Source organism: Triturus cristatus, chromosome 9 (assembly GCF_964204655.1).
Source record: "Triturus cristatus chromosome 9, aTriCri1.1, whole genome shotgun sequence".
In the NCBI taxonomy this organism is placed as follows: Eukaryota; Metazoa; Chordata; class Amphibia; order Caudata; family Salamandridae; genus Triturus; species Triturus cristatus.
In genome coordinates this window covers 314,501,087-314,515,928 of record NC_140592.1, presented here as the reverse complement: position 1 = coordinate 314,515,928, position 14,842 = coordinate 314,501,087, and the positions used below count along the sequence as shown (strand labels likewise).

The window sequence follows — 14,842 nt, the reverse complement described above, 5'->3', positions numbered from 1 at the left end:
ATTCTTTGTTAAGGTATACCCCCTAATTTTGTAATGATGTCATCGTGTTGCAGTGCCCCCCTGTTGAAGTAGTTCTTGGTTGTTTGAGGCGACACGTTGGCAGAGAAGAGTTCTCAAAAGTTAAGAACCTGATAGTAAGTGCGTGCGTCCACGCCTATGAGAAGCTAAAGCACTTTCAGCAAACCAGGTGAATAGAGGCCTCGACTGTAATGATGAATTTCTTGCTCTGTGGGTGATGGCCAGACAGTGGGAGGCGCCCCGCCCCTGGGAGGGTATAAGAGCCCAGCCCCGCTCCGGAGCAGCGCTGTGCAGACCACGTCTTCCCCGGGTGCAGATCAACGAGAGAGCGCAGAGCAGTCATGGCTACCTACCAGGTCCTGGGCGCGCAGCCTGTCTACAACCCGGTATGTACCACTCCCTGCTGGGCGGCCGGGGGCGCTAGAGCCGCACCTACCGCTCCCTGTAACTGTCCCTGGGAGCAGGATGGTACCTCCCGGAGGGCACTCTACCCCGAGGGGCACCTCTCAGTGCCAACACCTCCTCTTCCAGAAGGTTCACCTCACCAAGGAGGCACCACTATGACCTGACATTCCGGGGTGACCCCTCTGCCCAGGAGCGCATCACGGTAGCAGCGCATCTGCCACAGGGGCACCACGCCTTGGCAGCACCACTCCCTCCCAGAGGGGTATCACTCACTGGGAGACACCTCACGGTGGCAGTCCCCCTTCCTGAAACACATCGCTCCCAGGAAGACACCTTTCTACTCGGACGCCTAGTTTGCTCCTGCACAGATAACTTTTACTTAGTTTTTTTATCAACATTCCAAGCGCCCTCTCGCCTCACCCCTCTCTGTTCTCTTAATCCCTTTCCCGCACACGTCAGCTCTTCGTCCTGCCCCAGCCGCTCGCCCTTTTACTCTGCCCCCTTCACAACAATCTTCGCTTCTTCCCCTTTACCACTGTCAGCCACGCTCTACCGCTTCACCCTGGCACCGTCTACTCACCCACACATCCTTCTACCATTGGATTTTCCACTCCTGCCCCCACCCCGTAACACTTTCCAACCGCTCATTCCTCCCCAAGTAGTCACTCCTCCGCTTTTCATCCCTCAACTCATGTACTCACCCGCCTGTCCTCCGCTTCCTCCCCGGTCCCCCATCCACCTATCGCTCCCGCCTCTCTCACTCCTCTTTTCTGCTTCTCCCAATCCCGCTCGCCCCTTCTCCCTCCATTCCACTCGTCAATCACGCCGAGCAGGACTCTCGTCTATCCGTCAGTCCCTCGCCTCTCCTGGCACTGATCCCTCACCTATCCACCCTTACGGTGTCTATTACTATTCCAACCATCTCTTCTCCACCCGCTCTTGTTTCTTTCCCACCCACCTCTACCTCCACACTGACTGTCCAAAGATGCACTCCTCGCCCACTGCTCTTTCTTTCTCTCCCTTCTCCAGACAGTTCCCATCTCACACTCATCCGTCCGGTTCCTTTCCGTCTCCCTACATCTCATTGTTGTTACTTTCTTACCTCTCCACCCTGTTCCCCATCCCCAGCACCCCGCTCCTGTGTCTCACATCCACCTTACTTGTGTCTTCCTCTTATCTTTCCACTCTCTTCCCATCTCTCAGTCCCTCCAGCCTCTTCTCACTACTCCATCCTGTTCCCACCTCACCCCCCACTCTGTTACCATTCCTCACCCCTTCACCATTTTTCTACCATATCACACATCCACCTCACTATTGTCTTACTCCCGTCCCGTTCCACTATTGCGTTTTCTTCACCTACTGTCCGAGTTCCGTCTCACACCTGCCCATCTATTGTTTCCTTCTCTCGCCCCCCACCCTCCTTTCCTCACCTCTCCCCCTCCCTAGTTCCTTTTGTTTTCTCTCGCACCGCCCCCCTCACCATCTCACTCCTGTCCCTTGTTCACTTTGTTTTCTCTCGCCCCCACCCTCCGTTCCCATCTCACACTCCTGTCCCTTGTTCACTTTGTTTTCTCTCGCCCCCCACCCTCCGTTCCCATCTCACACTCCTGTCCCTTATTCACTTTGTTCCCTCTCGCCCCGGACAGGTATTGTCCCAGTATGTTGACTGGCTCAGCAGATCGGTTCTCCCTGCTGGGTCCTGCCCCCTGGCACCACGCCACATTCAGCCCGGGCGTGCCCACTCGGGTACCTTTGTCTTTCAGGTGCTCCCGGGACTCACCCACCACACACCTCTTTCTGGATTTCAACTCTCAGGTGTCACAGCACCCCCTCCTCCCCACGGCCCCTCCCTGCCTCTCAGACAGGGCTGTGACTGGGACGGGCCTGTGAAGATGGCGTCTGTACTTGTTGCCGCGTACACGCCCGCTGCCCCGGGAAAGTTTCCCATCCACAGGCGTGAGTCATCCTAGGGTTTACAGAGAGCGAGAATCCGGGAGGGGCAGGGGAGCGACAAGAGATGGAAAGAGGGCGGGACAAGAGAAGGAGGTACCGACATTTACGGGGGCGGGAGAGGGTAGAGAAGTGGGAGATGTGCGCGAGCGAGGAACAGGCTGGAGGGAGAGAAAGTTTGAGGAACACTTGGAGAGATTGGAGGGGGGGAGGGGAGAGAGGTCCGAGGTGGAGTGATAGAGAGACAGTGCAAAAAGTTTGAGGTTGAGGGACAGATGTCGGAAAGTACAGCTACTCACGGGTGTGGAAGACAGGGGCGGGCTAGGACGCGCGTGCCAAGGTATATGGTCTCTTGACGTGCATGTCCCAGCAAACTGCGTCACGGTGGTTGTGGAAGTTACAAGATGGAGAGGCTGTGGTACCAAACAGTTAATAATAAAGAAGGCGAGGCGGGCAGTGGTGCAGGAGATACAAAACGTGATTCATCTTCCGACACAATCAGACTGGCTGCACTCCACCGAGCTCGCGGTATATATGTCGGCAGGCCGGGCTGGAACCGTGACAGGCCACACCCAATCACGGGCCTGGTCTGCCACATGGTACAGGCCCATTCTTACCTCCACCCCCTTCAGAGAGCTCCAGTTAAGAGTACACAGTCCGGCCTCGCGCTTCAAATCAAGTTTATACAGCGGGGCGGGCGATATGCAAACAGTCAAGACCTGACTTGTGAAGGACGTGCGCGCCCGAACTCACTTTTTTTACATTACATTTTTTTTCCCAATTCTGCATCCCTGGATAAAGAATAACTCGGTATTCACACATCCGGCCTTTACACGTCACATATATGTAAAAATAGCCTGTATACTTTTCCACAATATCGCACAGATTTCTTTCGTTCGTGGAAATGTGCCCTGTTTTGTGGTACCAGCTGAGGTATAACCAGGGCTGGAGTCGGGGTATCACGCGGGTGGACGGCGTCCTCCCACTTATTTTACCGGGAGCTCGATAACTGGAGCAAATGGAGCCACACATTCACTCTTTGGCCTCTCTGGGGCGAGATCGGAGCTCATTCAGAACCGCTAACGCGCTGGCTTCTCTGATGCAATCGCATCTAAGGGGTGAGCGAGGGGAGGCAATGAGTTTGATGGTGCAAGCCACCTTTTGTGACGTCACTTCATGTCGTGACATCAGCGTCCCCCCACTTCTTTTTTCAGGACTTGTGCCCTGGGTATAACCAGAGTGCCAGGGGCTCCCATGCAATGCACCCCATCCATGTCCTGGTTTGGCAATAAAACTCAGCAATAAGTAGGGAGCAAAGGGCTCTTTATATCGCTGAGCCCCGGTGCCACTGCACCTGCTTCACTGCTGATAGCTAGGCCTCTGGGTAATGCGCACAGTGCAGATCCCGACCCCACGTGAAATAGATTGGGGAACAAATTGCTAATTACGTAAACATATACAGTGAAAGGGAATTATTTACTAAAGTTTTGCGCATGGGCTCAGCCTTGTCAGTGACTGTCTTCCGCTACCTAACAGGGGCAGTGCCACTTTAACTTGTTGGCATTGGGGAGCAGTGTAAACCTTGCTACACCATTGCTAAAAAGGTCAAAACTTTAATATCAGTTAAAGCCGCTCACAGTCTGTGCATGCGTCTGGAAGACACTCATGTGGGTCACAAAGAAGCATTTTGGGACTCTGGGAAGGAGCGAGTGGTGAAACCTTTGACCTATGGGCCTGATTCCGAAGGTGGTGAAACTGCCATCGTCAGCCTGTCGGTGTTTCACAACCATCGTGAGCAGGTTTTACGCCCTGGCGCTGGCGGGTGTGTCTTTGGCGGTCGGGAAGACCGATCGCCACGGTTCCGACGGGCTCCAGGACCCCCCAGACCGTCCGAGGGGAATCATATCCCTACAACAGCGGCGGTGCCCTTGGGAGTATGATTTCCCTTTCTGCCTGCCTTTTTCATGGTGGGTAGCCTGCCATGAAAAGGCAGGCTGAAAGGGACTTTGGGGGCCTGTAGAGGCCCCCCTGCACCCCAGAAATGGGCACATATCCCGCATGGTGCCTGCCAGGTAGTGCAGGGATATGTAACATGTCCTGTTTTTACAATGCAGCGGGTGCTGCGGCCAGCAACACCCGCCACAATGTAAAATATAAGCATTGCGACCGCCGTGGTGGCAGTCGCATTGTAATTACCCTTGTGTGACCGCCGCCTTGTAGGCAGGCGGTCCCACTCCCTGATACGATGACGGCATCGTAATCAGCCCCTTGATTCGGTACAGTAGAGGCAAGTGAAATACCTACACCAGTAACTCAGTCCTCAAACCATGACAGAGTAGCAGACACATCCCTGTTTGACCCCTCCCAGGGCAGCTTAGTGGAGTCATCAGCTCTGCCACACATTCCCATCAGCATCCATGCCTCATGGGCACCTTAACCTGGCAGTACTACGGACTCCCTCAAATGAGGATGGGCTCTGCCTGAAGTTCCCAGCACCCATCATGGCCGCCTGAAAGTTGCAGTGCTCCGCCAGTGGTCTCATTATCCTGACTCATTAGCTGGGCCAATCTCTGTGCAGCGCTTCTCTGGGATTCTTGTACAAAACTCTTCTCTTTTCCCCTTCCTTCCTGTTTTGTAGTTGCATTTTTTTGCCTGAAGGCGGCAGCAAACTGAACACAGCCAACTTGGAAAAGGGAGTTACAGTAGTGTTCTGACAAAGTTACTGTATACGCTGGGCCCAGGCGGGCTATGATGATGTAGGAACTCCCGGAGGAACGAGGCATCTCAACTGAGGGATCAGCACATGTTCATCCTGCATGCTCTGCAGGACAGGTGCTGTATCAAAGCACTACTAGGCCGCTCCCCGGGGCGTGTCCGAAAAAGGGCACTATATTGGTCCATGAAACATAAAAAATGGCGTTGTCAGGTTAGAGGGCATTAACAACAGGGAACTCTGAAAAACAGATTGCCCAAGGGAGCTTTGGAGAATGTAGGTGTACATTTGGTGTGGAAGGGAATGAATAGCCAGACTGAGAGCACTGGTAACACAAGCCCTTCACAAGGCTGCTAGTTTTTTTCCTTTTGGAGTTCAGTGCACTCGAACTGGGCTATTGGTTTGTATGGAGTTCGCTGAACTGCGGGTAGTAATGGAGGTGTCACTGTTCAAAAGTATTGTTGCCACCTTTGATGTGGCAGAGGGGAATTTTGAGGGTCAACTCTGTAATGGAACTGGACTGTATGAGATGCAATTTAACGGACATATTTGTGGTGTATCTTTAGGAAGAGGTACAGCACACTGAGTGCCCGCAAACATGGGTGAGCAGGGCTGGTATTATGGGAATGTGATATTGCCACCAATATTGTTTTCGAAGCAGCAAGTATATAGGTGGCAAAATATAATTCATAGTGCCCCTCCTATCGAAATCCCATGCCCTGGTGGTGTGTTAGAAATTGAGGCATATTGGGGCCTATCATCAACAACCGGCGATAATTCACGCTAAACGCACGTAGCGCTAGGATAATTATCGCCGGCTAACGCCGAATTTTATCGCTGAGATAGCATGCTATCAGCAACGCTTATCTCAACAGCGATAAAATTCCAGGCGCAAGTTGCCAAATGTGCGATTATCGCTGGAAATCCAGCGATAATCGCACAACATTTGGCGATAGCTTGTTGATAGGGCAGGGTGGACTTAGCCATTATATCCACCTTTTATTGGATATACTGGCTAAGTCAACCTGAAAGCAGGCGTAAGGAAAGTAGTGATAACCACGGTTAGCGCTAATTTTCTTATCGCTATGCTTGTTAGCACGCCCATTGATAGTTGGAGAAAAGTCGGCTAGCGACATTTGTCCAGTTATTTTGGGAAGGAAGGCCCACTTTGCATCTCATTAGAGATGCAAAGCTGGGCGTTAAGGGAAAGGGCGCTAAGGCAAGGATTCACGCGATAGCGTGACCTTGCTGATAAAGCAACAAAATTATCGCCACTTTTCGTCCGAAAACGTCCGCAAAAGTAGCGATAATTTTATAGTGCTGCCTTGTTGACATGCCCCATTGTGCTTGTACCCAGAGAAACACAGCCTATTTCTCTACTTCTAGAGCTCACCCGTTGTAGGCCTGCCCCACTCATGATTGTGTTAAATATTCAGCAGAGGCCCACTCTTTAAGGAAAAAACCCTAAAATTAGTGTACACAGTGAAATAAGAATGTCACGCCAAGGCCAAACCATTCATAGGTCAGCTTTTCAGATCTGCTTTTGGTGGGTCAAACCAATGTGCAAAGATATACTTTTCACGTGTAAATAAGATTCTAAATTCTAAAGAATCATTCTAAATGGGTCACCGTTGTCATCCTATGAAGGAATATGTGTGGTTCTAAAAGAGCATGCATTGTGCCATACGTGCATTTTATTTTCTGTCAGTCCATTAAGAGATATGGCAGTGAAAATTCTTTATTTGGTTTTTTACAACCGTAAAGCATGATATTAAAAATTATTAAAACACAAGTTAAAACAATTTCACAAACCATGCATCATTGTATCTGGGTTTATGCAGAGTTTTCCAACTCATTTGTAACTTTATTTGTAGGTTCAATGTCCGCTTTTCTTAAAAGTGAGACGATCAGAATTAAAAGCTTCACCCCTCGACAAATTAAGGTGTTTGATGTTCCCCCCGTCCAGCGGGTTATAAGAGATATGGTTATAATAAGAGGCATTGCTCCCTAAATGCCACCCACTGGGCCACTTCCAGTTGAGATCTTCAAACCTGATTCGATCACCACAACACTAATTTCTTCCGTTTTCCCAACCAAAACCCTCCAAAGTAGCAGAGAGTAGAGAAGCCACATTACACCAGAATTCTATCATTGTTGTGAAATGCCGAGCACAAAAGGACGTCATTGACAATGTGTAATCAAGACTTTGTATGTTTTCATAAATGAGCAATGCTCTGGCACCAAAGAAACACAGTCACCGCTGGAACAATAGTTGGAACTTCAATGTTGCCCTTCATGCACATGTGTGTGTGAGACATCTGGTACCTCAAATCAGTAGCCCAGGATTGGCCATGGGTCTGTCACATTTGATGTTCCTTTCTTTCACTTGGAACCAAGTTGTGTATATATCAGTGGGCAAAAATATACTGTGTCAATAGAAAACACGGTATACATATATTCACTATTTACTTCGTATACTATTCATTTAAGAATAGTAAGTGGAGAAGTGTGGCTCAATGGTTAGAGCGGCAGACCTCGATGCAGAGCACTGGTCTGGCACCAGGGTTCGATTCCCGCCGCGGCAGGGTCTTGGGCTATAAATTTCGTGGACCGGATATTCTCGCCTCAGTGCCTATTCTAATCATGGGTCCCATGCTGCAACTCTGGGCAATAGCTTGCTTAATCTCCACAACAGCCCCAACAGCGCTGGGATGCCTGGCCTCACCATGGGTGTGCCCAGGAGTGGACACCTCACATGGAAAGCCAGGAAGGGTTCCTTCAGCGGTATGAGTACAGCGCTGAGATACCCGTAGTGGTCTATATAAATACCTTTACATTTAATAGGGGTATTCATATAGACCATACTAAAGTGCATATGTAGATGGGGAATTTTTCTTGTACCACTTTTATGTTTTTTAGTGAACCTATTTCCTGCATCCTTCTTTACTTGTAGTAGTTGTTGCTGACATAGCTTCATCTTTGTGTTTCTTTGCTCTTTACTGCCATTCGCATGCTTCAAGGGTTGAGGTTTGAGTGCACTCATTTTCCACTAATTACACTAACCACTCCTTCCCCCATGTTCTCTTTATGGGTGAAACACAACCTTCTTACCATCCATTACCTCTCGCCTTCATTCTGGAATCTTTCTTACAGCTATTTGACACTTGAATCTACCATGCATAACTCCTCCAAGGAGTAAATAATTCTACTTGCTAGTAGCCCCTGCCCCCACTTTTTTCCTCCTGGATCTTCTTCCCTCCTCCCTTACACACTCACATCCTCTCCATCTGCCAAAAATGTGAGCATTACATTTAATTTGCCTCACCATGAGTCTAGCTTGCTTTATCACATGCGATGTGGCTGCAACCAAGTTCCAATCCATTGAACATTTGTAAGGTTTACCCCGCCTACTGTTTTACACTTGCAAACATGAGTGGTCGCCGAGGTTACAAGTAAGCTTAACCACCAAAACATCCTCCCAGTCAGTCTCCTTCAGTATTTCATCTCGGCCAAAATCCTCAATGTTGCTAGCTGTACACTGATCAACACTACCTCTCCTAGACACCTCTCTCCCTACTGCCACCAAGTTGGCAGGGCACTGACTGAGCACGCGCCATTCTTTAAACTACTCCTCCATGAATTCAAGGCAGTTTCTGATACCTCTTAGGTTATGTACTAACATGACCACCTAACTCTTCAGACCTCAACCCACTTCCAGTTCCTAACCACCCATAGCCACATGTAATTTAAGATCCTTTGGATTAGAATCCCCCTAAATGTGCTTATTGAGCGAACTTTGGACTGGTCCCTCCTTTCAGCGGTCATGTCCCTCTTTAAGGCACAGCTTTACTGCCTCAAGGGTGTGCATGGCATTTCGACACCCTCTACCCAGACTTTTGTCCTTGGGCCTCAGTCAATGATATATTATTTTCTACATAAAAAACTTCAAATACAAATTGTATCCAATGTTGTGTCATTATGTCGCCCATGTCACCACCTATTGTCTTCACCAGTGATATATTTAATAATTGTTGCTGCCACCGATTTAATCTTGGTATTACAACCAGCTTTTTTCTGGGAGAACCTCTTATTTCATAAATACATTACATTAATTCACTGCATTGCTGTACAGTTTTTGCATAGCACGCTATATGCCATTTACAAGTGTTGTGTTCTTCGTGCTGCTTCAGTCTTGCTGGTTTATCCAAGGGCATGGTGCACCAATACGAGCAAATTTAAGTTTTGGCTGCACAATTCTGCCAAATTGGCAAGATTGGAAACGTTGCAAAGCCTGCATTGTTTAACCTCCTCAAAAAACTTCTCCTGTAAGTGAAAAGTCTTGCAAAAGCAGCTTTGAAGAATTTTCCTCCTCAATTCCCTTGCATTCAGACTAGTTGCCCAAAAATGCAGTTTTTAGCTGGGATTTTGTCTGCCCGAGCAGGATTTTTCCACAACTAAAGCTTTGCAATCTGCAAAAGTTTGGAAAGAACATCATGGATTTTTGGAGACAAATCATACCAGTAAGGGGTCTGGATCATCAAAAACTTCCACCAAACCAATGTTTGTGTATACTTGCCATCCATATTAGGAAACGTTCCAAGGTCATTGCTGAGTTCCTGGTTTCTCATGGCCGTGATACATTCCTGTCAATGGGGACCACTGTCCAGTGCCTGTTTGGCAGTCTGTGGGTTTTCAAAGCAGATGTCTCCAGAGGGGAACCTGAGCCTTGCAACCATCATCCTGTTTTGTTGGTCATATCACTGACAGGCGGTGTAGACAATTTAAGGTTTGTGGGAGAGTGGAGCAGCCTGCCATCATCAGGTCATTTCGAGATCGAGGTGGGTTGCGTCAGTGGACATGGGCCTTAATGCTACAAATCGGAGTAGACTGGCCGACCACCGTAGAGTATTTATTTGATACTTTTCCCGTTGATTTGTTGTGCTCACTCCATGGTTTTAAAGACCCTGCCATGCAGGAAGTCTCCTGTATGGCTGTGTTGTTACCATTTCTCTCAATCCTGGCCTGCTTGCTAGGGCTGAGGCTTTTAGAGCACTCCTGGTCTATCTGTTAGTGTCAACATGTCAACATATCAATGTCATGTCTGATTTCACATTGTCCCGGTCTCTGTAGTACACCTGGTTCTCTCTGCCATCCAAACTTTTGTTACTGGTGTTCACAGTTTCAGTATATGTTGTGTAAGGAGATTTTGTGTACATGATACAGGAGGCACAAACTCTTCTTACACATTTGATCATTGATGTAGGAAGTACATATGTTTGAAACCAGGCAGGATCGCCTATAGATTGCCACATGCATTTTCCACGAGTTACTCGAGCTACATAAGTGCAATCTAAAGCTGTTTGGCCTTGTATTTAGATGTGTATTTTGTAGAAAATCTCACAAGCTAATCTTATTAACTATGCCAACAGTTTCTGGCAAAACCTTCCTTCGGAATGTTTTTTTATAAGGTTGATCTTTTCTCGTAGTAACTCTGACCTTTTGCGGTAGGCGTCCATTTTGCCTGGTATTTCAGACATGCTTTTAAATCGTTGAACATTCAAAATGTGACTACTACGTGTAAAAGCTCTTTCTCTGTCCCACCACTGCCTTTTGTTAAGTGTTGTAGAATGATGTTTCATCTTCCCTTGGTACCTTGAGATGTCTTGCAGTCTGGTGATATCTGTCCCTTCTTTGCTGTCCTTCTTTTCTTGCAGTAGAAGTTGAAGTTAGGCTTCGCTTTATCTACACTTGTAGTTAAGTGGGCATCTATACTAGTATTTATGGAGGCTGGGCATTGAGCGGGTTCTGTAGTCAGCGCAGCTCTTTGCGCCATGTTACCCAGGGGGTTCCTCTGTGGGTCTTTTGGAGACCAATGGTTCGTAAGAGGCTCCGACCCTAAAATCTACACATGGCACTGGTTGCACTTCAGATGTCACCCTCCAAAGCCTTACAAGAAGCCTCCTTTAAACTCTGTAAAAAAAACTTGGTGTTAGTTGCTCTTGTTTTGGGTAGGTAACTTGGGTAATTGGCATTACTAGATATGTTTCCTCAGTCAATTCATGCTGCTTGACCACATAGATAGCTCCTCCGTTTAGGTCTCATGCAAAGGTAACTCTGCTAATATGCTACACCGGTCCTTCCAGCAAGGAGGAGGGACTCCCTCATTCATTTGCATCAGGCAGGACCTTATGGGTCGTTCTTGTGTAGACTGCCTCTGTTTGTAATCATGACAGTTTGCAACTTTCTCTCGTCCAAGCAAAGGGTGAACCTGATCCCTCCCACCTTGGGCAAGGGCCTAAGATCTCTCCCTGTTGGGCATGCAGCTGTCAGGCAGGGATGGGGCAGAGAGAGGAATCAGGGTAGCTCTTTTGCGCTCTGTCATCACATAGTTCTCTACTGGGCCTACATTTCTAATAAAACAAGCAGAGAGATGGGCAGAAAGACTGTAATGGCCAGGTCTGGGCAGGAATGTGATTGTGATTGAAAACCAGTGGTGACTGGTATTTAACGGCGTTGGGGGGTCGGGTCCCGTGGGGAAGGAGTGAAGAAATGAAAAAATCAAATCAAAACACTTACCTGTTGCTGCCACCTCTCGTTTCTCTTTGCCCGCTTCCAGGGCAGGAAACAGGAAGCACCCAGCTTCTAGGCTCCTCGTAGCCAATCACAGCGCTGCAATGCAGCGTAGTTATTGGTCTGAGCGCCGTGGTTCGATGCTCAGCCAGGGAATGGGAGGCTGGGCATGTTCTGCACCCAAGTTGTAATGCAGCCTGATGCAGAACATGCAAAGGGCGCGCCAGCCAAAGCGTCTTGCACACTTCGATTGGGCAAACCACTCCTGCCATGCTCTGTAAGCAGAGCAGCCCTGCCCCACCCCAACCCAGCTGAGCAAGGACGGAAAAAAATGATAACAATGAGTTATTATCATTTTATGTTATCCTTGTTAGCCTGCTCAGTGGGGCTACGCTCCACCGCTTTAGCGGAGGAGCCACCACTGTTGAAGGCGATCTGCAAAGTTAATAGCCAAAGATGCATTTCATATGCTATAGACATTGAAATGGAACTTGTTCCTCCACTCAGTGCTGCTTATACTGGCTGGAAACCTGCACCTCGGAGTTAAATGCATAATTGGTTCAGTATGTATTAAGGAGTTGCCCACCCCTCGGCCAGGATTGTCTTGCCCCAGTACAACTCTTTAAGCAATATTGCATTCTCCTGGTTGAATACAAAATGGAGTAGCATGTAAGTAAAGATATCTGTTATTATTGTGCTGTGGGATGACTGTTTCCTCTGTTCAGGAGATTCCATGGAGTCAGTGGTTAACCACACAGTTTTGGGAGTGGCACTATATTCCACCAGGAAAAGTTGACAGCTTTCTTTGTGTGCTTTTGAAGCCTGCGCGTCTGTGTATAATAAGGTCCGATTCAGTCAGGTTCCGCCATTATAGGAAGTTTGGCGAGCTTAAGGGAGCCCATTTTGAGCTAGTCCAATGCAAGAGAAAGCGAGAGAAAAAGAAAACCTATATATTTATAGCTGCAGGGGCTAGGGGCAGAGTTAATCCGGCTACACGATCCACCCCACCCCTCCTCTAATTTATTTCAGCAATGTGGTAAATTAACATTGTTTGCTTGGGAAGAGGCGTGTCTAGATTTTTCCACAGCATTGAAGGCAACACGAGTTTCTGAATACGTAATTCAACGCGGCATTCCCTTCAATAGCAGTGTTTCCCAGTGCAGACAGCAACGGCTTTAGCAAGCCTTCACAAACACTCCGGACGCACTTCGGATTACCAAATAGGCAAAGTAGGCACCGGCCTATGGGCCCCACTCCTTTCAGGGGCCCCACGACAATGGATCAAAATAATATTGGTTTGATCTTGAAAGAAAATTACAATCAAGCTTTCTTGAATTGTTTCCAAAAGATAGAATTTTTTTTTATCAACTCAAAGAAACAAAAACTGTACATTAAAGACTCTATAGAGAACATAGTGTATTCATGTAATGTTTAGATTTGTGTAATAAAATTGGTTTCTTAAAATTGTTGGTTGGTAAAATTAAAAACATATTAGGAGATAATTTGCGTGGGGGCCCCTGAAATTTCGACTGCCTAGGGGCCTCCACAGGGCTTAATCCCGCACTGTCCTGACTCTAATCACATTTAACCTGTTCATTTCATCAGTTGACTTAACTCCCTGGACGCGCTCTTTGTCTACCTATCTCATCCAGTTACGGCCCACCTACTTAAGTAGAACAGGCTAGCTCAGGGGGTTGAACGCTTGATGCAATAATCTAAGGGGTAAACAAGCGACCTCTAAACTGATACCCGGCAGACCAACTTGATATCCTTCCAATATCAGTTCATTGTAGACCACAGAGCTGGGTGGTAATGAAACTATTGTGAATCTCCATGTTTGTCATATATCGCTATATAAATAATTGACATATGAATAAGGCCTCTGTTAGTGGAAAAGCATTTCCAGGGTGGAGGAATTCCTTATGGAGCTCAGAAGCAGCACCTCACTTAGTTCTGGTGAACACCTTCCCAACTTTGACTTGTCCCCGCTCTTTGAGAATAGGAAATAAGCTAGGGGACATCTACATTTAGTAACTTGATGAGTCTTCTGAACTCTTTTAAGGCGTAGTGACATTTTTTATTGATGAGGATTCTAAAGCCGGGAGATCTAGGCATGCATTTTCTGTTTTGCACCTACATTTGAATGGCCAGTGATTGGAAGGCTTTTTTCATTCCACTCGCCCAAGTTTCATTATCCAACTATAAGTTGAGGGTAAAAGAAGGCAGGAGGGAAATTCTACAAATGAAGGTATGTGGATGTAAAAGGTGAAGTGACGCCCACTAGACGAGCTGGTTGTTCAGCAAGTCACATCCTGCCACTAGCCTCAACTTCTTCGAGCCCATCAATTCCCATGCCTGGGATTATAATTGCTTGCATGTTGCATTTCAAGGACCATTTCAAATATTCTTTATGTTAATTTCTACTTATATTATGTATCAGATGCAGATCCTTTGAAATGCTTGTTAATACCAACACACTCAATACAAATGAGTGTCAAAAAATGGTGAGGTGATGCATGACTGGTGCAGCATAGGCCGTGGAAGGATATTTTGACCAATAGCAGGTGGTTATCATATCTCTCCCAATCTGGCTTTCTTCCAGGCTATTCCTTACTCTGCTGAGATCCAAGGAGGATGTCACCCAGGAATGATCTTCACCATCCAAGGCACCGCTCCACCCAAGATGGAGAGGTAAGTGCACCCACAGCTTGGTTGTTTTTGCTCTGTGATATAGGTCTTTGCAGCGATACCAGTCTTGACATCAATCCCACTGAGTCAACCTGGTTCTGGACTAATGCCAGCTTTGTCGTGTCGAGGAGTTAAGAGTGTGGAGCAGCACAGGAAACCAGCAACAAATCAGTAGGGATCAAAATAGCAGGCACCGATGCTGCATTGGGATTCCTCTCTTCTTGTCTATTTCTGGCGAGACATATTGGATAGATTGGTCTTTAATTCCCTCATATTCTTCCTCCCCTCAATCTTCTTAACCAAGCTAATGTATTTCTATTCCCTCCACTTCACAGAAACAGCACTTTCACACATGTCCACCTCTACCTTCATTGCCAATCACACATTTTCTTTCCTATGCACATACTTTTGCAGCCGTCGGCATCGTTGAACGCCCTAACCTATTTTCCCCTCTAGACTCACTGTGCATCACAGCTGGCATGCACTTGGCTCACCTCA

General features: G+C 47.6%; 1 protein-coding gene across 2 annotated transcripts in view; it reads left to right on the top strand.

Annotated features, from left to right (window-relative positions):
* Positions 1–303: 303 nt before the first annotated feature.
* The window catches only part of LOC146797825 (galectin-4-like), a 37,458-nt gene continuing 22,919 nt past the window's right edge, over positions 304–14,842 (top strand). Inside the window, exons 1-2 of one of the 2 annotated variants that reach the window (XM_085625018.1) lie at positions 304–404; positions 14,259–14,347. In XM_085625018.1, the coding sequence (XP_085481144.1) occupies positions 360–404; positions 14,259–14,347 (134 nt within the window). In that variant the 5' untranslated portion in view covers positions 304–359. Of the gene's footprint in view, positions 405–9,206; positions 11,580–11,702; positions 14,348–14,842 lie in introns of those variants that run through there. The other variant, XM_085625019.1, reaches the window with a different exon arrangement.